At 35.6% G+C, this 23,730-nt stretch overlaps 3 protein-coding genes across 8 annotated transcripts; 1 reads left to right on the top strand and 2 right to left on the bottom strand.

Annotated features, from left to right (window-relative positions):
• The first annotated feature begins 1,982 nt into the window (after positions 1–1,982).
• LOC133854004 (phosphopantothenate--cysteine ligase 2-like) lies at positions 1,983–7,739 on the top strand. Of its 3 annotated transcripts, none has more exons than XM_062290029.1 (10): positions 1,983–2,140; positions 2,616–2,773; positions 2,887–3,010; positions 3,103–3,147; positions 3,269–3,354; positions 3,695–3,747; positions 3,895–3,954; positions 5,702–5,803; positions 6,564–6,683; positions 7,396–7,739. In XM_062290029.1, the coding sequence occupies exons 2-10, from the start codon at positions 2,626–2,628 to the stop codon at positions 7,633–7,635; spliced, it is 978 nt and encodes a 325-aa protein (XP_062146013.1). In that variant the 5' UTR covers positions 1,983–2,140; positions 2,616–2,625; the 3' UTR covers positions 7,636–7,739. The 3 variants fall into 3 exon arrangements, with proteins under 3 accessions (XP_062146013.1, XP_062146023.1, XP_062146017.1); XM_062290039.1 differs by having other exon boundaries at positions 1,989–2,140; positions 2,554–2,773; XM_062290033.1 differs by having other exon boundaries at positions 1,992–2,140; positions 2,603–2,773.
• Positions 7,740–8,026: 287 nt separating this feature from the next.
• On the bottom strand, positions 8,027–10,662 carry LOC133854024 (pre-mRNA-splicing factor cwf23). Its single transcript, XM_062290049.1, has 5 exons — positions 10,222–10,662; positions 9,734–9,808; positions 9,444–9,583; positions 8,711–8,848; positions 8,027–8,394 (listed from the first exon to the last, which is right to left on the bottom strand). Exons 1-5 carry the CDS (start codon positions 10,478–10,480, stop codon positions 8,182–8,184), a joined length of 825 nt encoding a protein of 274 aa, XP_062146033.1. The 5' UTR covers positions 10,481–10,662; the 3' UTR covers positions 8,027–8,181.
• Positions 10,663–11,328: 666 nt separating this feature from the next.
• Positions 11,329–17,075, bottom strand: LOC133853985 (transcription factor TGA3). 4 transcript variants are annotated; one of them, XM_062290021.1, is made up of 11 exons: positions 16,918–17,074; positions 16,680–16,749; positions 15,538–15,875; positions 15,193–15,354; positions 15,027–15,098; positions 14,282–14,341; positions 14,110–14,187; positions 13,928–13,991; positions 12,804–13,075; positions 12,171–12,398; positions 11,329–11,744 (listed from the first exon to the last, which is right to left on the bottom strand). In XM_062290021.1, exons 4-11 carry the CDS (start codon positions 15,349–15,351, stop codon positions 11,592–11,594), a joined length of 1,086 nt encoding a protein of 361 aa, XP_062146005.1. In that variant the 5' UTR covers positions 15,352–15,354; positions 15,538–15,875; positions 16,680–16,749; positions 16,918–17,074; the 3' UTR covers positions 11,329–11,591. The 4 variants fall into 4 exon arrangements, with proteins under 4 accessions (XP_062146005.1, XP_062146008.1, XP_062145995.1 ...); XM_062290024.1 differs by lacking the exon at positions 15,538–15,875 and having other exon boundaries at positions 14,110–14,172; positions 16,918–17,075; XM_062290011.1 differs by lacking the exon at positions 15,538–15,875.
• Between the last annotated feature and the right edge of the window lie 6,655 nt (positions 17,076–23,730).

Genomic DNA, 23,730 nt, shown 5'->3' with positions numbered 1-23,730 from the left:
TCAAGTTGCATTCATATTCTCTAGTCTCTACTATCTCCAATGTAAAGTATAAAAAAGAAAAAGTGTCATAATTAAAATTATAATGGTATACACTTTGTACAAAAAGGTGATGTGATTTTTCACCTTTTTTAAGTGAATAAAAGGTGTATAGTTATTGTGAAAATTATTTCAATATCAGCTTTATTGTATAAAGTGTGTGCAATTATTGTGCAAAAACATTACCTTTTTTTTTTTTTTTTTTCTTTTTTTTAACGAAAGATTTGAGTATTTCATGATCAAAGATCACGGGCATAAAACTCTTACATCACAAAGCATAAAACTCTGCAAAATCATAAACACGTGCTATAAGTTACAAAATCATAGATACAAACAAAATTCGTACAATAAAGTACTGCATATGACTTTCATCTTCTACTAACCCATATGCAAAAATAGTTAAAAAAGTAGACATGCTCCGAACAAACCAGATCTAAGACATGGATAGTCAAATATTCTATAAAAATTTATTTAAACCGGCCGTGAAAGATAACCTCTCACACCAAACTATTCAGGTCGTGAGAGATAACCATTCACATTGAACTATCCAGGCTGTGAGGGATAACCCCTCATACCTGACTAACTTTCATCTCATAAATTGTCTATGAGGGCAGAGTTATGGAGAATAAAACTTTTATTCAAAACAAAAATACAACCAGCAAACAACAACAACAATCATAAAAGAGATAAACAGAACAATACGGAGGTAGATGAACGGATGCATAGCGGAAAAGCTAAAATTACTGATATGGTTGGAAAACACCTGCAAACAAAAGAAAAAAACCAGAATTGGAAGAAAATGGTAGGAGCGGGAAGCAAAAATGAATAGGTAAAAGAGTAGAGAGCAAATCTGATCTTTCCTCGTCTCAAATCTATTTTCTGAAAGTTTTTGCTCTAGAGCCGGCTAAAAAAAATATCAATTGTTTTTCATTACTCTTTTTACTATACTTGCATCAACGAATGTATTTGTTTTGGACGTCATAAATAAATTGTTGAGCTTCAAGCAGGTGGTCCAAGACTCCAAGGCATAAAAGAAATTGATTCAACGCTCCCATCACGATCACAAGGATTAAAGGTGGCTCTTCAAGACGTGGTTGGTGGATGGTGACCAATGACCATCCCTCCCTGACTGCCCACATTTCTTGGTTAGAGTAATTATTGATTTTTGCCATTTAACAGCTGCCGTTATTTGTTGCCTTTTCTTAAATGCATTCCTATTTGAAATTTGATTCATGCATTAAACTATCATAACAAAAAATAATGATTCAATGCCACCTAAATATACAATTTTTTACCACCTTGCTTATGTGGCAAGGTGGTCCCCCACTACTTTTTAAGTATTTTTATTTTTTAAAAATAAATTAAAGTGGGGGACCACCTTGCCACATAGACAAGGTGGTGAAAAGTTGTATATTTAGGTGGTAGGGAATCATTACTCCATAACAAATGTACAATAATTCTTCACATGAGGATGGGTCTCAGTGTATAGGGCTCACCCTCATGTGATGGGTTGTTGTACACTTGTTGTGTTGGTGTTGTAAATCTAACATTTTCATTCTTATTTTTCACTTGAAAAAGTGGGGTTTTTTTTTTAATATATATAAATAAATAATAAATAATCTCAAGCTTTTCTATGAATTTATTTAACTAGTTGAGTGGGATGAACTTGGTTTGGTGCCTCACGTCAATCATACACTTCGTTTCACGTACAAAGTTTTTGTTTTTCTAGTTCAAATTATTTTATTTCGATGTATTAAATTAATATTTATCTTTAAAATATGGTATTTTTAAATACAATTTTAAAAATATATGTAAAAATTATATTCTTTAAAGTTTTAATGGACTCGATTAAACAAAAAAAAAAAAACCTTAATCTTATCCTCCGGTCATGATCGTCAATGTTGGCGGGAATATACGGCCATTAAAGCCTTACGCTCACTTGTTATAGATTAACTAATTCCTGGAATTAAAATTTACAATAAAATCATGGACTTCGTATATAAACAAGCTGAAATCTTCATCTCCCACACTACCAATTCAACACTGTGACACCTACTCACTTTTTTCCTCGCATTTTTTTCACGAGGCGTTCGGTTTCTTGAAGGTGAGCGCTCTGGATCCCTTTCCGAACTCAAATATATTGTTGAATTTCAATGTCAAATTCGTTTCCATTCAACGAATTTCTGCGTTGAATTCACGTGTTTAACCGGTGCGCGGTGTTCTTATATTGGAACGACTAGGGTTTGTTTGCCCCTTTCTCTAACTTGCCTCATGATATTTGCTTTGTTATACGTTTGTGAGGTTAACGTTTATCCTATGTGTAATGGGTCTTATTCAAAATTGTCGCTTTCTTTTTGTTGGGTTTATAAATTTTTAGTATCTGATTGAGATTTTGTTCAATTCCTTGCATTGTTTAGTGATGGTTGACTTTCTTTTGAGTTTTGAGTACGAGGGTGGCTTTTATACGATGCTGAAAATTTCATATTCATGTACTTTGTCCTGTACCAAATCCTACAGACCGTGTGCGTGAAATCAAATTGTGGGGTTTTTTTCTTTTTGTGACAAGAAAATGGCTGTAGGCATTTTGCGATGGATGTAAAAAATGGACCGGGAGTTCCACAAGAAACACTGGATGCAGAAGTCGAATCGTTCTTTGAATCCGCTCCTCCTCTTAAAAACAGGGACGATATCAGTGAAAAATTGGAGGAATTTGTTGAGAGGAATTCGGCACTGTCAGGCAAATTCACTCTCTAGTTAATCACATATGCAATTTTTATTCTCGACTTTCAAAATGGTCCCTCGGATGAATAAGGTAAATTGAGTATGTGTTGTTTCGAAAATTATTTTCAGGAAATGGAAGAGCTAGGAGGGTTGTGTGCGTGACATCTGGTGGCACCACGGTTCCTTTGGAGCAACGGTGTGTTCGCTACATTGATAACTTCAGCTCGGGCCATAGAGGAGCAGCATCCACGGAGTATGTTACATTCCACCATACGGAACAGGAAGTCTGTAGCTTACAAACTTTAATGCTATGTTATCAATGTCGGCGTGTTGATTATCTTGCAGGTATTTTATTAAGGCCGGATATGCAGTTATCTTTTTATATCGCAGGTGAATTATTTTCTTACCATGATATACCCTTTCCATTAACTAAAAGAAGTTTACATGGTTGGAAGAGAATAATTTTTAAGTCTGCTCACGATATGGTGGATCTTGTACGCATTTTAAGCAGGGGAACCTACCTGCCTTACTGCAGATCTCTTCCAGAGGATCCCTTAGTTGAATGTTTTGAGATCACTGATGAGTCAAATATTCGAGGTTTGTTTCTTTTGACCACAGGCAATATATATGTATGACATCATGACAAGTGAGTAAATTTTTTTTCTTTTATGCTTTCATATGTAGATAGCAGTTGCACCCTGAGAAAAGACCTAAATGTGATGAATTGTGCGTATAATGCATGCCTATGTTATCACATGGCTCTAATACTTGTAACCCATGGACGAACTATTAAATGAAAAGCATTTCTTCATGGGTTTTAAATGTAGCTTTCCCAGCAGCTTTTTGAGAATGCTAATATGCCAAATTCTCATGATCAATATTATATGAAGCACTGATGGTTCCAGATAAGATGACTGAATTTCGTTTCATACTTCAGTGCACCCGTCACATTCTGAAGCAGTGAAGAAGGCCATCACTGAGCATCATGCTGTATGAACTATCGATATTTATCCATGCATTTTTTTTTCTCCCCCCTTAACCCCTGTATTCCAACTTTTAGCTCTCTTGGTTTATAATGTGATGGCAGAAGATTAGCACAACGTAACAGTGAGCCAGTTTGGGGTTGTATTCTTGCAGGCTGTCGCAGAAGGCCACCTGTTAAAACTTCCCTTTACAACCATATTTGAGTATCTTCAGGTTAGCTTCAATTGATCATTGGCTGTTTTTCTTTAATGCGAAATGATGTGCCTAGTTATGAATCTGTATATTTCATAATTTTTTGTGCCAATGTTTGGGATCATATTCCCCCTCCCTCCCTCCCTCCCTCCCTCTCTCTTAAGATTTCAAGACTGAGTCGTTTATGATTCGAGCTTAAATAGTCGAGCTCGAATTCGAGCCGAGTTATAAAATGCGTGTTCAAGCTTGACTCGTTTAAAACTCGGACGAGCTCGAGCTCGAGGTCATTGAGAATGACATTCGATCCTAAACGAGCCGAGTTACTCGACAAGCTCGGCTCAATTAGAGCTCGAGGTAGGCTATTAAATTTTTCAATGTGTGATCAAAGCGGATTCCAAGCCCGAGTTTGTGAACAACCTCCATGCTAACTATTAATAACTTAATATATTAGTTTAACATACTAAATACTATTATCAAAGTATTATAATTAATATGTAATACAATATTTACTTAGCTAGTATACTATATGCTTATTTAGTGTATATATATATACAAAAAAATATTGAGTAACATATAGTTAATTACATTTACTTGGTATATGTTAATAAACTATATAATATGTTAGTTTATGAACTAACTAGTTAGTATGTTAACTAATACACACATATATAAATATTAAGTAACATATATAACATATATTACTTAATTACTAATATACATGCTTAAATTTATATAACTCATTTTTAGTAATATATAAGAGATATGAACGAGCTAACGAGCCAGTCGAGCTTTGACGAACTAAGCTCGTGAGCCCCTATCGAGTTTTGTCAAGCGAGTCGGGTATGTATCACTTACTAATCAAGCAGGTTTCTACAATAACTAGCGAGTTTCTACAGTATCGAGCTCGAGTTCGGATTGGACTAAACTGAGCGGGTTGTCGAACGGATTGGTTTATGGCCCCTGTTATATTGTGATTGTATTGAATCTCATGGACCGGGTTTGCAATTCGGGTTGTCGGGTTCGGGTTCGGCCCGGCTCGCTTGACTTGCCAACCCGAACCCAACATGATTATTAATTGGACACGACATGAATAAGTTAACGGGGAATGTCGACCCGACCCGATTTTTTTAGGGTTTTTTTTTTTTTTTTTAAAAAAAAAAAAAAAAAAAAAAAAAAAAAAAATTATTTTTAAAGATTTTTTCCTTTTTTCTTTTCTTGGAAGCCGGGGAATCATGGCTCTTGTTTTAAGATATTTACTCTTTTTTTTTTTTTTTAAATAAAGTAAAAAAGGCTAGTAACTTTTTTTTTTTTTTTAAATAAAAGTAAACGGGTTGGCAGGTCAACCCGCGAGTTGACGGGTGACCCGAAAACTAAACGGGTTGACCCGTCAACCCATTTATAATTGTATCGGTAAACTGGTCAACCCACCAACTCGTTTAGCCTAAACCCTAACCTTATAATTTTGTATCATATTCGTATCAAATTCGCAAGTCATGTCAAAAATTGTCAACCCTACTCATGGTGCAAATTGCTTCTTTTATTTGGCTACCCTTTCCCTTATGTAACTTTACCTTTTATTTTGGGTACAACAATGTTGTCGAAGTGCCTAGGCAATATAAACTAGTTTATATATACTTCTTGTTACAGGACAATTTTCCATCCTATAAACTTGTTGCTGCTCTGTTTGATGTTACTAAAGTGTGTTGGTTTTGGACATAATATGTGTTCTCTCCTATGGACTGATTAGTGGTCTTTATGTTATGAGCAGATGCTACAAATGATTGCAGTTTCAACGAGTCGTCTTGGGGCAAATGCAATGTTTTATCTTGCAGCTGCAGTTTCTGACTTTTATGTTCCTTGGAAGAGCATGGTAAAGGTTTAATATGTTGATTATTAATTTATTTTACTCTTTTCTTCTGGCTGCATTTGGTATTTTGGAAAATAGATTATGTAAATCCTTCAAAATAATTTCTAGTTCAAGTGTAGAGCACAAGTTTCATTTCTTCTGTTATTCAAAACAATCTCATTCATGGTTATTCTCCTTTTTATGTCTGAAGTTTTTCTTGAAAAAAAAAAAGAAGATTTGCTTCTTGCTAATATTATCTCACACTTCATTAACAATCATAAATTGCAGGAGTGCAGAAGTTATCCATTGATAACTTTAGTCAGATTTTATTTTGGCCTTGGTAGAGCATGGGATTGTTTCAAGAATTCTCCCAATATTGTCATGTATAATCAGATTGAAAATCAGTTCTTTTATGAACACATATTATATTGGTACAACATGAAGAAAGGTCACCATTTTTTTTTGGCAAGCTGCATGTTGGAAAATAGGCTGACTATATAATTCAAATTCCTCTTGTATAAGCATCATGTTTGTAGTAATAGCCACAGAAACATGAGAGCAGCACATATTTGTTTTTGAAGTCTTGACTTCAGCCAAGGAACTTAACTCAGATTTCTTTAACTTAACCCTGTTGGTTCCTTTGTCATTTTGCTATAGCAGAGGTTCCTCTACTAGGGAACTTGTAACCGCTCCCACAATTTAAGACCGCCCTTCTATGGACATGTAAAAGATGTTTCTAAAGTATATCATGTCTGTGCCTACTTTACATGGTTCAATTCTGCAGGCAGAGCACAAGATACAGTCAGCATCTGGTCCTTTGGACATGCGACTGGTTCAAGTGCCAAAGATGCTCTCGGTGCTGAGGAAAGACTGGGCTCCCATGGCCTTCTGCATATCTTTCAAGGTTAGATGTTTTTCTACCACTAGTTTATTGGAACTTAGGTGACTATTATAGGTTTGAATATACCTGTAAAACTTTATTTGATGAGTAGCAGCATCTACAACGATGACAAAAGATTTTAAAAAAAATAATAATAAATTGTTTTTGCTGATATAAACCATATTATGCATGACATTTCTATATTTTTTCTCCTGTATGTATCAAGGATATTAGAAGTAGAATATCATTTGTTTGTCCATAAGTTGTGACAGGGTTGTTTAATAAAAAAAAAAAAAAAGTTGTGGCTGGGTCATCTCTGCAGGACTTCCTTAGGTCCGTTCAGCGCTTTCTTTGAACAGAAATCTTATCTCCATGTTTCTATCTTCATATCTTTTATTGGTTATTTGAACTTGAGAATATGAAAGGGTAGGCAAAGACAGACTATAGTGTGGTATTTGATTACGCCCTATGTCCCAAAGAAAGTGGAGGGCCTATTTATTGGATTTGGATCGGGTGCAATGAGCTGCCTATATTGAATGCAATATGGCCAGCTCATTGTACCCAATCCCCTCTCCTATTTCTCTTCCACCCCAGGGATGATTCCGTGATACATGCAATTTCAGAGTGTCCTTTTATAACCTTCCCTGACTTTTTGTTGTGTAGAATTGTGAAGTTTCTGTTACTAAATCGGGTTTTAGCATGAGACTGAAACGTTTTGCTCTGCTTGACTAAACAGCTGGAGACAGATGCAAAAATTCTTTTAGAGAAGGCTTATATGGCTCTTAAAAAGAACAAGATGCATATGGTTGTGGCAAACGAGCTTTCAAACCGCAAAGAGGAGGTTGTAGTTGTTACAGCTAATGAAAAGATATCAGTTCGCCGGGACAAGACGCAGGTCGGTGATGATGTGGAGAATCACCTGATAGGACTTCTTGTGGAGAGACATTCAACTTATCTTGAGAATCCTGACCTATGATATGTCGCCCTAACAGCTTCAGAATGATGATACATACAACATAAGTTTACCCAAAAAGTTTACTTTTATTTATTTATAGACTATAGTGGATCCTCACTGCCTCACCTAAGCTTTCCTTCTTTGCCTCGTCTTAGTTTTTACAGTTTATATAATAAAAAAGAAAGACAGTAAAAGCACTCCCCTCAATCACAATGCTTGCGAAGTGTTCAGAAACCTTATAGGGACAACAATTTTACCCTCTCAATAGCTCATTTGTTTGGAAGAACTGTGAATTTATAGTGAATAAAGTTGTTGTAGTCTTTAATTTAAAGTGAATAATAAACCTTCTTCTCTTAAGAGTGTGTTTGTGTGCGTGTGGGAGAGGGAGAGGTGGGGAGGGCACTTATATGTGTAACGACCATCTCTAATTCATTTCTTTTCTACTATGGAAGGAATAATATATACAATTTTTTTTTTTTTTGTACAATAAATATATGTATCACCAACAGACATTCCAGAATGTATTCAGTAATAAGATGAGGGATGACAGTAGGTGAAGCAAATTGCCTACAGTGCCTTATCATCGAAATCTGTGTCAAGCTCAAGGCCCTCTGCAGCTAAAAGCCGACTGATAACCTTTTTCTTCTCTTCCTCTGCTTTCTTTCGCATCAAGTCCCTCTTCTTCAAGACAAGTGTATGCCGCCTAAGGGTGTTCGAGTAATACTCCTGGGATGCCTTTTTTTCTTTAGCCAAGATTCTCCTCTCTTCTTCAGGATCAACCTGGAATCCCAGCATAGATTTTAAGAGAGAATTGCAGTAAAATGTGGCCAATAATGAAAGAACTCGTTTAAGTGAAAAGTGAGATCACATAAAGGACCATCACTGATGCTATTATTTCAAATGTGAATCAATAAAGATTATTATTTTGAGATGTCACCTGAAAATAGCTATATATAACATTAATATGGTGTAGTATCAGCATAGCAAACAAAACAAGAACAGAGATCTAGGTGAAAGGGCTGTTAGAAGATAAATATGGAGCATGAGAGCATTTTTTTTTTTTCAATCTTGAGGGAGATATAATTTAATTCGATACCTTTGAACGTGAAAGACGACGAGCACGTAGATTTAGCTCACGCTGCTGCTGCTCAGCCCATGCTTGCATGGCCATATCACCCCGCTGATCAAAAGCTTTTCTCTTTTTCATAAGCCACTCCATCCATGCTTGAGATGCCTGATACAAAAGTCAACATGGAAAAACCGTTAGGAAAGCAGCTAAAGTGAGGATACAATTAATAAATTTACAAAAAAGCATCATCTAATTAAGATTACTCTCTAAACAAACAAAACTTTAATGCTCCATCTGGCTTTAGCACAAAACAAGAAAAAATTTAAATTCATAAATCATTGGTTTGCTCATTCTCAAAGTTAACTTATGGTGGAGAAATCGTCCAGTACTGTTTCTTTCTCAAAATTAATTGATACAATACTTTTGAGTGTGTGCGTAGTTGCCATATTACAGACCAGGCTGGCAGTAGGATTGTGCTACTAATACCATAGTTTAAAATGCAATCAGGAATTTCAGAAAGGATATACAGAATCATCAACAAAAGACTAAGAAATGTAATCACCAAGCACAAATAACAAATGAAACTCAATAGAACCATTAAAATATTCTAAAGCAAGCAATGCAATGACAAGTGAAAACATGTAACAGAAATTAAATACCTTATCTACATAACCCAATAATACCCAGAATATTAACATCTTGAAGCCTAAAGTAAACTATGAACTGACACAGAGACTAACAAATAAATTACAAATCTTACTTTCATTGGGTTGACTCGGTTGTCCATATCATATTTCCTCCGCTTCTCCTCATCTATGAGCAACTCATAAGCAGCTTGAACCTTAATAAATCTAGCTTCAGCCGTTTCCCCCTCCTCTAGAGTCCCTCTACCATCATAGACTTGAAAAGGGAAAGATGACTGGATCAATACAGAGTCCAGAAATAGTGGCCAACTTTTAAGCAAACACCAATACACAAATAGAAACAAGTTGCAAAGAATATCCATGAAATTTAAAATTCCAAAAAGCGAAGTCATGATAAAGGACAAACCATCTGGATGATAAAATTTGGCCAAGCGTCTGTAAGCAAACTTTATCTGCTCTTCATCAGCATCTCTTTCTAACTCTGTGTAAGAAAATTGAGGTCTAATTTGTTAACCATTCACAAACATACTAATAGTTGGTGTGTGTACATGCCACCCAACAGCAGACAACAATATATTTGAGAATTAAATGCTCACATCCTCTACGACAGAAATCAGACGACTGCGTTTGAAGAATTTCGTTGACCTGGTGGAAAACTTTGTCCTAAACTCAATCACAAGCACATGTATAAAGTCTCAATTTTCAATTTTTTCCACAATGTAATTTCTCCTTGTGTTCAATTGTTCACGCATCCACAGAGAGATTGAGAAGGAAAAATATATAGTCACGCAAAGATGTGAATAAATAAAAACGCTTTTCTCTTTATAATTTCTTCAACAGAACCTTTAAAGAAAAAAATTAACAAAAAAAAAAAGAAAAAAGAAAGAGAATTACCAAGAGTGTCGTAGGGAGATTTCTGATCGGACCAATTGGACGCCCGAACCAGTGTCCTCCTCTGGCTCACACGGAACCACGGCTCAGTCCCATTCGAACCCAAGGACTCGAACCAGGGAGCGAACGAAGACGGCGAGGAGAAGCGAGGCTTGTAGTTAGGGTTTCGAAATGAAACCCTGACTCGAGCTCGCTCTCTGCAACACACGAAGGAGGAGAAGAAGACCGTGTGTGGCCTACAGATTGTCCTCAGATTGCTCATGTTTTTTTTCCTCTGAGTTGGAGCTCAAATCGCACGGACAAAGAAAGATTGAGAACCAAAAATTAGGGTTTCGTTTTTATTCACAAAAATTTGACTAATTTGTCATGATTTAGCTACCAAGGTTGAAGACGTGAAGGAAGTGCAAAGAAGTTCTGATAGACTGATACCATACATGTAAGAATCTGACTGAATCTAAAATTTTTTAATTTTTTTTGAAAAAAATTTAAAATAAATTCTTACTCTTTTTTTTTTTTTTTTTTTGGGGGGGGGGGGGGGGGAAGCGGGTATTTTTGTGGACGGTTGGGCTTCCTGTACTATGACAGTTGGGATAGGCAATATTACCCTTTTGCCATTTCCTGACCCCAGCTTCTTCTTTAAGACTGTGGATGGGAGAAATAGTACGGAATTTATTTATTTTTTTTTTTTTTTTGGGTTTATTATGAAAGAAGATTGATGAGGGCACAGTTCAGTTTCTATTGGAGACGTGCAAAGAACAAAAAATTCCTCATTTTTGCTAAGCGGATTATCTTTTTACGATTGAATCAACAGTAACTATTAATACTGCTTTAAAGAAGTTAAAACTTTTCTAAACTACCTTGCAATGAGTTAGTGCTCAAGAGCTTATATACATAAGATTAAGATTGCACTTGAATTATATGAAACACTTCAGAACATTACATAAGCCAGTTTTCAAGAGTGAATTCTATCCAAGATTTGGCTTTCATCCCGCGGCTACCTACTCATGGCCGTTTAAGCACTCATGAGAGAACATTCTTGGCTGTGGAATCATCACTAACAAGCTTAAAGATATTATCTTCAATGGTGCAGCAATCATCTAAGCCCACATGTTGCCCAAGAAGCACTGATTTCAAGTTTATCTATTATCACAATGCAGACAATATAGTCTATAACAGGCATTGTAGGGAATATTACATCTCCTAAATTTTCTTAATAAACATAACCTTGACATATATATATATTTACACCTTATCAAACTAGAGAAACGGTTTTAAAACAAAAAGTACGGTATTCATTCCCTTTCCAGCTGAGGGGGATGCAACTACAACCTATATATATATATATATATATATGGTGATTCTAGAGGTACTTTCTAGGCAGGTTCGCGAGGACGAGCAGCCCAAAGCGAACTGAGAGCACGGAGACGGTGGAAATACTCCCCCAAGGCGAGCAAGCCACGAGCTACTTGGTGGGTTGTTAGAATGCGAGATGTTTGCTGCAGAGTCTGTTGCCGAAGGTGATCTGCCTGTTTTGTAGAAGGGCAACAGACAGTACAGTGAAAAAGTCGGTAATTTATTTGAAACGGCATTGCAGATAGACATATGACAGTTCAGTGAAAAAGTTGGTAATTTATTTGAAACGGCATTGCAGATAGATATATGGTAAATATTACAAAAAGTCTAGACACATTAGATTCTTGACACAGCTTTTGCTTCCCTCAAATGATTAAACATCACCCAGTTGAGCTATATTTTAAGGTTATAGATGGATGAATATGTAGTGTAGGCTGTTCTGTATTCATTTGAAGACCCAATGATGTCTTGCATCTTCAAGAAGCCAATTTTGAATTAACATAAGTTTTCTTAACACCTGTGAGTTAACTGCCCTAAATGAACTTCAAATTTCTCAGATCAACTAAAATTCTTCACGGCAGCAATCTGTAATATATTACCTGGATCACAAATCCCTCAAGAGCTTCCAACTTATCCATTGCGGCAGCCATCTGAGACCCATAATTTCCTGCATTTACTGATTGAGCTCCTATGCCCTGGGACAGACTCTGCTGGAGTTTTTCCATTCCTTGTGAGAGGGCATCTTCCGCTTGCTGAGATGACTGCCGGAGGTTACATACTCTCAGAACTTGTTGATCAGTCAATGGCTCTAGTTGTGGCAGGAGGACCTGTTAAAATAAAATAAGCATGTCAAAATTTATGAGTAAGGTTGCACTATCTAACAACAAATCATGACGATGTAATTAAGTGATCTTAGATCCAAAGATGAGAGCTATGGTCAAATGAACCAAAACTATTGTTCTAAATACGAAACAGCTTGATGTAGAAGAGCAATCTTCGTGCATGAATATCTTTCATTTCTTCTTTTCCATAATGTGGAGGTAGATATTAATTTTTCCAGATATGCAATCGTCCTATAGGGTTGAAGATAAGGCCAGCACACTGATAACTAATAGTGATGATGTAAATATAGAGTCAATCCAAAAAAGAAACAGCAAATACAGAAACAATTTTATTTTTGACACTAACATATTAGCATTCTTCAAGCATTGAGATTAAATATTACTTATTACATTTAGAAGCTCTGACGGGCGAAATCCTCCAATCCAGAGGAAGAAACGTTCTGTAGATGTTCTCCACACCCCGGACAGTAAATAAAAGACATCAGCCTTTGCAGCATCTGCTTTCATGCGAAAAAGATTGTGATAATGGTTCAAGCCAAGCTCCACAAGTATATTAAGTTCTATTTCAGATACATGAGCTTGCAATGCACTTCTAAGTTCAAAAGTTTGTTTTTGTTGCTCTTCAACCCAGTGTGCATATTCCATCTCAAATGTAGCAATGCCTGCAAGATCAACAGTTGGCACCATTTCAAGAACATAACAAGCTGTAATCTTAAAACTCTAAAAAAGTTGGCTACAAAAGAGAACTGGGAATTATCTCATGAAAAGTACAAAGTTCTGGAACTATATAAGAAATGATGATTAGAGGTTAGACTGGAATTGTCTCTATGGATTCAACACCATATTAAAAGCATTAGCGCTAGTGTTGTCCCTTTAGAAGCCAATACAACATTCCTACCTCAGCAGTCTGACAAAACCCGTTTTATTATGTATTGGGGTAAAAGAAACTTAAGACTGGGGAAAAATGAGCTTGGGGTCTCATCCAAGGAAGTGAAAACTAGGTCCAAAAGGATGGAACAGACTATAAAGGGCACTCTTAGGGGCAGTTACTGACCACAGTCAACAGGTATGATATTCATGGAAAATCTTTAAAGAGTCGCTGTCTTTGTTTCAGAATACATGACTTCTCCAGTATGTGGGCAAACAATGGCTAAGAAAACTAGGATGACTCTTATTTTCAGCATTCAACATACGATCATAAAATTTTCGATATACATTTACTACAAAGAGAGTTCTACATTTGATACACTAATATAAACTTCTGGCATAGTTTGATTATCACATAAAATCCAACTGAATATCACTGCATGAAACTCTTTAGCTAAACTCCAACTTGTACAATGTATACTGTCTCATACTCAATTAAGATGAATTGTCCACAGATTTTAAGTTTTTGAAAATGAATAAGATAAAAAATACATGAATGAAATATAAAAGAGAAGAGTAGAAGGACAAATAAGCTGGGGCAAATACAAGATCTAGAACAGTAATTACCAGCAGTTATAATTACAAACCTGAGTTTACATTTCCAGAAAATCCTACATGGCTAGTATCTAGCGCACTGCCTGTGTACACACCCTACAATCAGGCATTCAGTGGCTGTTAGATGGATACCAAATTTCGATGCATGATCAATAAGCAAAGGCATTTAATGATAGGGGGTAAACTGAAAATGGTGAGCTTCACTTCACCTAACCTGCTTCCTAGCTCTCTGAAGTTCCTGCTCCAGTTGTGCCAGCTTCAAACGGCTTGTTTCTAACTGTTGAACATAGGCCTATAAAAATAAAAATAAAAAATAAAAAATTGTAACTTAATAAGCTTGATAAGTCACAGCTATGAAGCTATTACAAGATAATATTTCTTTTAACCTTTTTCCGCAAACGACTTTTCCGAGCAGCTTCACGATTTTGTGCAAGGCGTCTCTGTACCTGTACATAGATATATGTGCATGTTCAACCATCATTTATCCTAAAAGCTTAAGCTAACAGGAAGAAGTAAATTTAATTATTTAATTAGTACTTTAATACTCTCTATGGGCTCAAACTCCCTTTTAATATAAGTGAAGCCCAACACATAAAATATGTAATTGAAATGAGAAATAAATGACGGAGTCAATGTTCAAACCTAGAACTTTTGGCTTTGATACCATGTTAAACCAACACTTGTCCTAAAAGCCTAAAGTAATAGGAAGAGGTAAATTTAATTATTTAATCAATATTTTAACAGTGCAAAACATGACCAACATTGATCAGGCAACTAATGGCCTACTAGAATCAAATGTTTATGTTCTCAGCATCACCAGTTGTTACTAGGGTGCCCACATGGGCCCTAGCCAAAGAAATACCACACAATTGAACTAGAATCAAGTATAGTAACAAATTCTTGATGAGCAATCCATAAAAGTAGCAAATAATGTTTAGCACTTGAAAAAGTATATCCTTCCATTCATGTAAATTCTATGCACAATCAAATGCTCTCCTAAGTTGATAATAATAAGATGCATTTTGTATGATAGTATCATATCTATAACAAGAAGATGACATGGATATATCGAAGAAGACTACAAACTTAGGGGTGGGAGGAGAGAAAGACCAAGTGGTGCAATTTCTTCACCTTATCAGTAGGTTTGTTTTCTTCTTGATCAGTGCTGGAGGGTCCCCCCGATTCATGAGAAATAAATTCAGACTAGCAAATCGATTCAGAAATTGTTAATGTCCGGTAATCAGATAAAATAACTCTAAATTCCAAAACAAAGAGATTCAATTTCATGTATCTTCACCTTGTTGTCCAGCCTAGCATCCACCTGTAAAATTGTGGAAACACCTTTATTTGGGCTACTATCACCTTTGAATGTGTCTTCCCACATGCTAATTTGTTGGAATGGATCGTATATGCCCATCCTTCTTGAGGTGACAAGTTGAGTTGACGTGAAGCTCATAACCTATAAATTGATTAACAAGTAAGGAAAAATAACAAGAAACAGAAGAAGGAGAGGCAAACTTTTATTAAGTCTCCTGCAGCATCTCATAATAAAAGAATGAAAATCACATAAGTGCAATATTAATGTTCAAAGCAGGTAGCGGGAAGGAAAGCAACGCTTGTGTGGATATAACCCACATCATACTTTTTTTGCAGGAGGAACAGACGCGACTGATGATTTTCCAAAGGCAACAGTGGTCTCCCCTTTGTAGCAGTTACTATGTGTTAGTCCCTCTCATTAGGTGCCCTCCATACTTGTTTCAAAACGACCGAATGCTGAAGGTGGTTGAGCTCAGAACTAGAGATCTAAATCCTTTTCTGCATCATGTCTATATTTCTAGAAGCCACATCACGTTACAATACATCCTATAGTTGGCAACAACCCAAAGCTAGTTACTAGACCTTGCTTCTCTTCTTCACAGTGAACCTATGAAAATCCTGCAGAAGTTTCCTAAGCCTCTACTGCACTGCCTTAACATGAATCTTGAACGTGGGGAAATAATAGATCAATATTTTTGACAAACCAGGGTCAAAATGAGCCAACTACGAAAGATATTTTAGCTATATTTTTAGATTAATTGTTAAACTTTTGCCCATCTTCTCCACCCAGAAATCTAACGCAAAAACTTTCTCCAATAGAATGTCCAGTAAATGAGATAATATGTATTGATGTTTCAAAAATCAGACTAGTAGGCTCACCAAGAAATAGATAAGTGAAAAGGAAAAAAAAAAAAAAAAAAAAAACAATAGAGCATTTACTAACATCCAACAGTTCTCTAGAAAGTCCTTTCTGAAGGGAGAATAATTAGCAAACCGGAATTGTTCTCCAACGCGTTGGTGAAACCCGTTTACTTGTCTCACCTTTGGACTAAAATATCATACTTTTGTTATCTTTGATCCATAATTAATTCACCCAATGCTATGCAAATGAAATCAACTCAATTTCGTAAAATTTAGATTCTAAAGATAGAGGAACCACATATATGAGGAAGATTTGCAGCTTCCAATTTCAATCAGCTCGAGCAAAGTGAACCTAAGCTCAGTTCAGTATAAGCACACGCACGCGTGTGTGTGTGTGTGTGAGCGAGAAAGACGATTTCATGAAGTAAAAAAAACACCTTTAAATTGCATCGAAAACTCGACATTCACTACCAACGAACTCAAAATCCTAAAATTTCATCGCAAAACAACCTCCCGTTTCAATTCACAATCAAATGAAAAAGGAAAAAACTAAACATTTTCAATTCAGATAAGATTCAGAAGAACAAGACACCAAACTGTGCTCACCCCTCACGACATGCTCCCAATCAATCCTTTGTAGCAAAATGGCGCCAAAACCTACGTGCTTCACTAAAAACTGGCGAAAACAGCAAAGTTCTCAATTACCCAGAATTCAGAAAGGTATAAAAGAAAACAATTTTGGATCTAAACAACAATCCCAGAACATAATTTCTATCTTAAGGCCATGTTCCAGTACTACAAAACTCACAAGCAGAGCAAGAAGTTGAAGACACTGATGACTGACCTGATTTGGTCTCACTTCAGAGCTCAAAATTCAGCGCAGGAAGACCTAATCTCATCATGCTTAAAACTGTTTTAGACTCAGCTCGAGGCGAATTTAATACCGTTTATTCCTCGGAAGCAAACAAGAACCAGAAAAGCAACTTAACAACTAAAATGATTAAAGAAACGGACCGACATCACCAATCCGACCCAGGACAAAACATCACAACAGTAAAAAAGTAATACTACATTAAAATATCTGGTAATACTAAAATAAAAATTAAAAAGACTTTCGTTCATTATTTGAACGCTACAGTCAACCGTCAAAGTCGCTGTCTTACAAGTTACAACAAAAGTAGTATCGAAAGCCCCGAAAGAGTGTGAGAAGAAGAATAGCACAAGTCTCACCCCCATGACATCCTTGGCTGATGTCATGACCAGGAAGTGATTCGCCAGCAGCTCCCTAACGTGCCACCCGGGAGGCTGGGGTTGGCAGGTGAGTTGCGAGGTGGGTGAAGTTATCTTAACCCTAGGCTCGTTAATTTTGCATTTTTCTTTTTCTGAATTTTTTTTGAAGATGATGTATACGTAAGCAGGTATGTCAGAGCGTGGCAGAAAGTAGAACAAGCGCGTGGCCTGTCTCCTGCCATGGCCCATGGGGTGTGTGTGTAACTGTGTAAGGGATTAAGAATCTAGAGATCCCATGCAATATCTGCCTAAGTGCAATAATTTTTTTATTTTTTTATTTTTTTTTTAAGTAATACTATATTTTACATCTATTTTATTATACATATTACACACATCCATAACGTATCATGAACCCAATCAAGATACAGAGTTTTTTTTTTTTTTTTTTTTTTTTTGAAGGGGCTATTCAACTTATATCATGTCAGCATGTTTGTGGTGTGATCAATGAATGTGAAAAATAAAATTATTCTTTTTTGTAGGCAGTTCATATCGTGACAACAAAGCTGAAAATAAAAAATGGTTAATGGGTGTTGTTTGGTTTGGTTAAGCCACCCAAAAAGGGTGATTCATAGATGGTTCGACCACTTAGAAGCGGTGATTCGATAGTTGTTTGACCATCCCCTTCAGTCAAATTTAGGGTGGCCGAACCAAGCCACCCTAAGTGCTTGGAGGTGGTTTGGCCACTATTTGCCGACCACTCCGAACCACACCAAACAATCACCCAAAAAAAAAAAAAAAAAAAAAAAAAGCCCCAAAAGCCACTTTTTCTTTTATTTTTTTTAATTTTTATTGTCACAATTTGGACTCTTCATTTAAAAAAAAAAAAAAAAAAAAAATGTATTCCACCATTAAATATTGCATGACATCTCAATCCGGAGTGTGAGATATGGAGATATGGAGATATGGAAGGTACTTTACTACTTGTTGTTTCTTTTGTGGGTTTTATTTATTTATTTATTGATTGTTGTTTTTTCCTTTTTTTGGGTAGATTAAAAGATGTGACTGATGATCTTTTGCTTTTGCTTTTCTCTCGTGCCGGTAACTCACCGTTTGTATTTTGTAATTTTTGCACGCAGGGAAAGTGAAGAATTATTGTGTATTTTATGTATTAGATTCTTAGTTTATCTCATCGCTACCCTCTTTAATCTAATTATTGGCTATTATCAATTTACTACTATGTTGACTATCAATATCTTTGATCCTTTACAGCTATGCTAAGATTCCAATCACACATGGACACGACTCGTATATCATTCGAAAAAAAAGCTTAAGAAAAAGGAAAAATAATAAATTGTTTTCTAAAAATATTACTTTATTCTTTAACTTATGATTGTACTGAATCGAGACACGAATTAGGATAAAGAGAATTATCAGAAGATGATTCCCTTTAACCATTTATTGGCTCATTTGGCTCCAAATGGTGCCAAATTGAAATTGGAATAGAAATCACTCTGGAAATTATCAAAAGATAGGTTTTAAAAATCTTGCCTACGGCTCTGTTTGTTAATTTTTTTTTTATTTTTTATTTTTTGAAAAAATATTTTGAAATGACATAAAAGTAAAAATAATTTTGAGTGTTTTGTGAGTTTTTTTATTTTTTGTTAATATTTTTGTTTTGAAAACAAAATAAAAAGGGAGAATGAAAAAAATCAACAAACAAAGTTAGCCTTCTTCAAATGCAAATCTTCTAAAAATGAATTTCAATCATTACATTTGTATTGCTTTATCTTAATTTTATTAATTTTTCATTTTTATTTTTTAATTTTAGAGAACAGAACCTTATTTTTTATTTTTTCTATATGCCCACAAGTCCAAAACTTTTTGCCTTCTAGACATGCGTTTTGGTCCAATAACTTTTTCTTCTTGATTTTTTTTTTTTTTTTTTTTTTTTTTTTTTTTTTTGAGAAGAATCACATTTTTGGTCCATGTGTTTTGTTCTTGTACCAAACTGGTCAATGTGGTATCAAAAGTACCCTGAATATCTATATGGGTTTTAAACTGCCCAAAACGATCACTGTCGTCATTGTTTGACAACTAATCGTGGAACACATAACAGAGCCAATAACTCAACCTATTGAGAAATTACAATTTTATCCTTAAAATAAATAATAAAAACAATAATAATTTTTTTAAAATAAATAAATAAAATAAAAAATAAAGGTCACCCCTCACCCTCATCTCAGAGGGAGGTTGTCGCCCGCCCCTCGCTCCTAATATGTTGAGGAGGACTTCTCCTCATAAGGATTAAACAACCATCTCCCATGAAGTGAGAGGTAGTAAATCACCCCTAATTTGTTGAGGGAGCCACTCCTTAGATGATTGGGAGGAAATACTTTAAAAATATATATATATATATATTTTATTCTCTATTTCTTATTTAAGGATAAAGTTATATGTTATTAACCTTGCCACAATTGATGATTGGTTGTAATATGGACCCACATGGACCATTTTTAGATGGTTTGAAAATTGCAAGGACTTCCAGAGTACTTTTGAATCTTTGATAACGTATGGACCAGTTTTGCACAAAGAACAAAAGCACATGGACCAAAAATGTAATTTATTGCAAATAGAGAATTAAGAAAATTACTCTCCCCGTCACACATTTTATGAAGGTTTTTAAATGATTTTACGTTAATAAAATAAATATTCCTCTAAAATGCATTTATACGCCGTTTTGATAGGATAATCTTTTAGGATTAATTCCTTCAAATCCTAAAAGATTAACTCGTTTGTTATATTGTTCATACAAACTCTACCAGTTAATTTTTATTTTATTTTATTTTTTTTTAAAAAAAAAAAAAATCTTTTATCTCATCATGATAAATACCACAATAGAACAAAAAAAAATAAATAAATAAATGCTAAAGACTTTAGCCACCTAATTTATGGGTGAAAATACCGTTGCGGTTAGCGGTTATTGGCCAAAACCGCTAACCGCAACCGCATGGGAGGTTAGTGAAAAACACCAACCGCCTCCGCCAACCGCATGGACAGTTACCGGTTATGAAATAATCGGCGGTTGGCAGTTTATAACCACCAACCGGCAACCGGTAACCGCTTCTTTTTCCCAACATGATAGATTCAACAATGAAAACCAAAAATGCTGAAAATCAACCTCACCCAAAGATGCCGATTCAACCAGATCTAGTGGTGAAAACAAAAATTTGACCAAAACCCAAGACAAACATGAAGAAAACTTACTGGTTAGAGGGTTTTGAATCAGTTACAGATATGACCAATACTCCAAACCCCACAAACCCACTCCCTCATTTCAAAATCTGGGTGGTTTTCTCCATAAGAAAACCAACCAAGATACCAAAAACCAACCAAGACAACGTTGTGTTGCCCTCGGCAAAACCAGATCTGGGTTCCAACGGATCTACTTTCTTGGCCCTCCAGTTGGTAGTCGGCGGACGAACGCTTTTCTGAAATGTCACAGAGCCCAGTCCGTGCTCTTGGGCCGGAGTCAAATGCGAGGACAACCGTGTTGTCATCCTCCCCAATTCGTAGCTCATACCTCTTCGATTTAGTCCTCCAGTAATGTCTTTTCGGCAAAGACTTCTCGGAAACTGCCTTCTAGAGTGGGGTTCAATTGGCTTCGTGTTGCTGCCTTCTAGAGAGTTTCCCGAAGGATTATTAGCCCGGTTACTCCTTCAAGCGTATGTTACAGCTAGAGAGAGAGGCGAAATTAGATGAGAGGCAAATGAGACGAGTAAGGAGTTAGGTTTTTTTTTTTTTTTTTTTTTTTTTTTTTTTTTTTTTTTTTTTTTTTTTTCTTTTTCTTTAGGGTATAGGTGAAACGACGTTGTTTCACCTATAGAAAATATAAATATATATATATACAAAAATAAAGACGGTTAGCGGTTATAACCGTTAACCGCCTCTGTAAAAACCGCTAACCGCCTTTGTAGGGCAGTTACCGGTTTTAAGGCGGTTTTAACGGTTTTGCGGTTATACGGTTTGCGGTTATGGGCGGTTAGCAAGCGGTTATTTCACCCCTAACCTAATTTTCAAGATAAACGCACAATACGATTATAGATTTTGATGCCAAAATTTCAAAAATGAAGTATTGAACTTTACCATATATCCCACCTAGGAGCACTTGTACTTAACAAATAAATAAACCTATTTTTTTAAAAAACAAAAAACAAACATTATAAAAATTAAAGTGATTTGTGACAAACTTTTAGTGGCCTTTCAGGATGCCTGAAATGCCACTAAACAACAGTGACGTGTGATTAGTGACATTTCTAGAAGGCCATTAATCAAGGCCATTAATCAAGGCCATTAATCAGGGTGTCAGTATTTCTAACTTTGTAGCGTGCAATTGACTGACACGCCATAAATTAATGGCGTGTCTTTTCGGCACACCACTATTACACATAGTGGCATGTCAAAATGACATGCCACTATATATATTGTGGCGTGTCAATCTGAACACGCCAATAATTAAGACATTTTTAAAATAATAAAAAAAATATTATGCAATCCAAAACTCAGCAATCTAAATTCTGTATTCTACTACAATTCTATCAATCCATGATCAACACAATTGCAACAATTTGAATTTTTTATCAATAATCAACAATCACAACTACCAAAAAATCATTCCAAAAGTTTCACTAAACATATATATGACATAGATTCATAATAATCAAACTAAAAGTTACAACAAACAAAATATACAATCAATCTTCGTCATAGATTGATACCAAAAAATCATTCCAAAAGTTTCAATAAACATATGTCATAAATTCATAACAATCAAAACAAAGGTTTCAACAAACAAAATATACAATCAATTTTTGTCATAGATTGATAACAAAATCGGAACAAAAAAGGCAAGTATGTATTTGCCAACTAAAATAAACCTAAATGTTACCCAATATCAATCGTCAGCAAGATTTTTCATGATCGGGTAACTGCACAGCATTTTTTGTAGGATATACGAATGATAAAACAAATATAGTTAGCAAACAATATGATCGAATCATATTAAGTCTCAAGCATTCAGCAACGTGTGAATTTAAACAAACGTAATCGTACCACGAAAAAAAAATTATTAATTATTATCTGATCTGCTATCAATAAATAATACATTCATATGATGTGCGAAATTTTTGTCTGGTACTGCGTTATCATTAGACTCTGAGCACGGATACTAACTGGTGCCACAATGACTCAATTTGGCTAAAACGAAACATAATCTAAGATTGTGCTGCCAACACCTCATCCATTTGTAACTTGTGTTGTGCCCACTCACCCTCGAGTGCTCTCTCGATCTCAAAAGCTTGTCGTGGCCGCTCAGCCTCTAGTGCTCTCTCCATCTTAGAAGCGTGTCGTGCCTGCTTAACCTCAAGTGCTATCTCAATCTCAGAAGCAAAGATTTCTTATTGGAAGACGGCGTGCCATTGATTTTGTGAACATGATTGTGATGGTGTATAGTATGAGCGTATAGACCCCCGCACAGGCCAAATATTTGGCCCAACCTGCCGAACTCTGTTGGCGTACTCCGGCTTATTGCCGAACACCTGGACGTACGCATTGTTATGTCTCCAGCGAACCGTTCCTTGTGTTATGATTGACGATTCGGCAGAGTCAGTTGGCATTAGCATCACCATCCTCTCTTGCATGTTGTATTAAATGTTGGTGCGTCAAACCAATATGCATCGTAAATAAGTTATCACACATATAAGTAAAACAATATATGAAAGGTGAGTAACATACACATCTTTCTTTTACTATGTCATTTAGATAGCTTTCATCCTTCCTCGCATAAGTTTTTATGTACGATTGTGCTCGCATAGGAGGAGTATCATCCTTAACAGCCTGCCAAAAGAATAAAACATTAAAACACATGTTTATATATAAAAAAATGTTTACATTTATATGTACGGGATAAATTGGTGCACATACTTCTTCGTGTGACAACCTTGCATAACTTTTAGTCCCCGTGCAATGAGGAGTCTTTTGCAATGCTCGTAATTGCTTCATATGGTCAGCATACTCCTACACAATTAACATTCTTATTACATGAACACTAACACAACTAAATGAAATTAATGAAACTTCACAAAATAGTAATATAATTCATGACTAACTTGATACTCCTCATCACACAATTTATTCAACAACGCATCAAAGTCCTCGGGGTGGTAGTCGGAGAGTCTTCTTGCCCCTACTCTTGCTCGTACCATCTCAGGAGTATCGCCCCGCTGAATGCCTAGTTTAACTTTTGTGTTGTGTCTCAAATTCTTGAGCTTTATGCTCATATCCCGAAACGCATCCCGTTTTACTTTTTGTAAATCATAACTTGGCAGAATGTAAAAGTCCACCTACACAAGTTGGAAGTTGATAAATAAAA

Source organism: Alnus glutinosa, chromosome 1 (genome assembly GCF_958979055.1).
Source record: "Alnus glutinosa chromosome 1, dhAlnGlut1.1, whole genome shotgun sequence".
NCBI lineage: Eukaryota > Viridiplantae > Streptophyta > Magnoliopsida > Fagales > Betulaceae > Alnus > Alnus glutinosa.
Note: the sequence above shows the minus strand (reverse complement) of the source record. Positions and strands in the feature narration are given on the sequence as shown.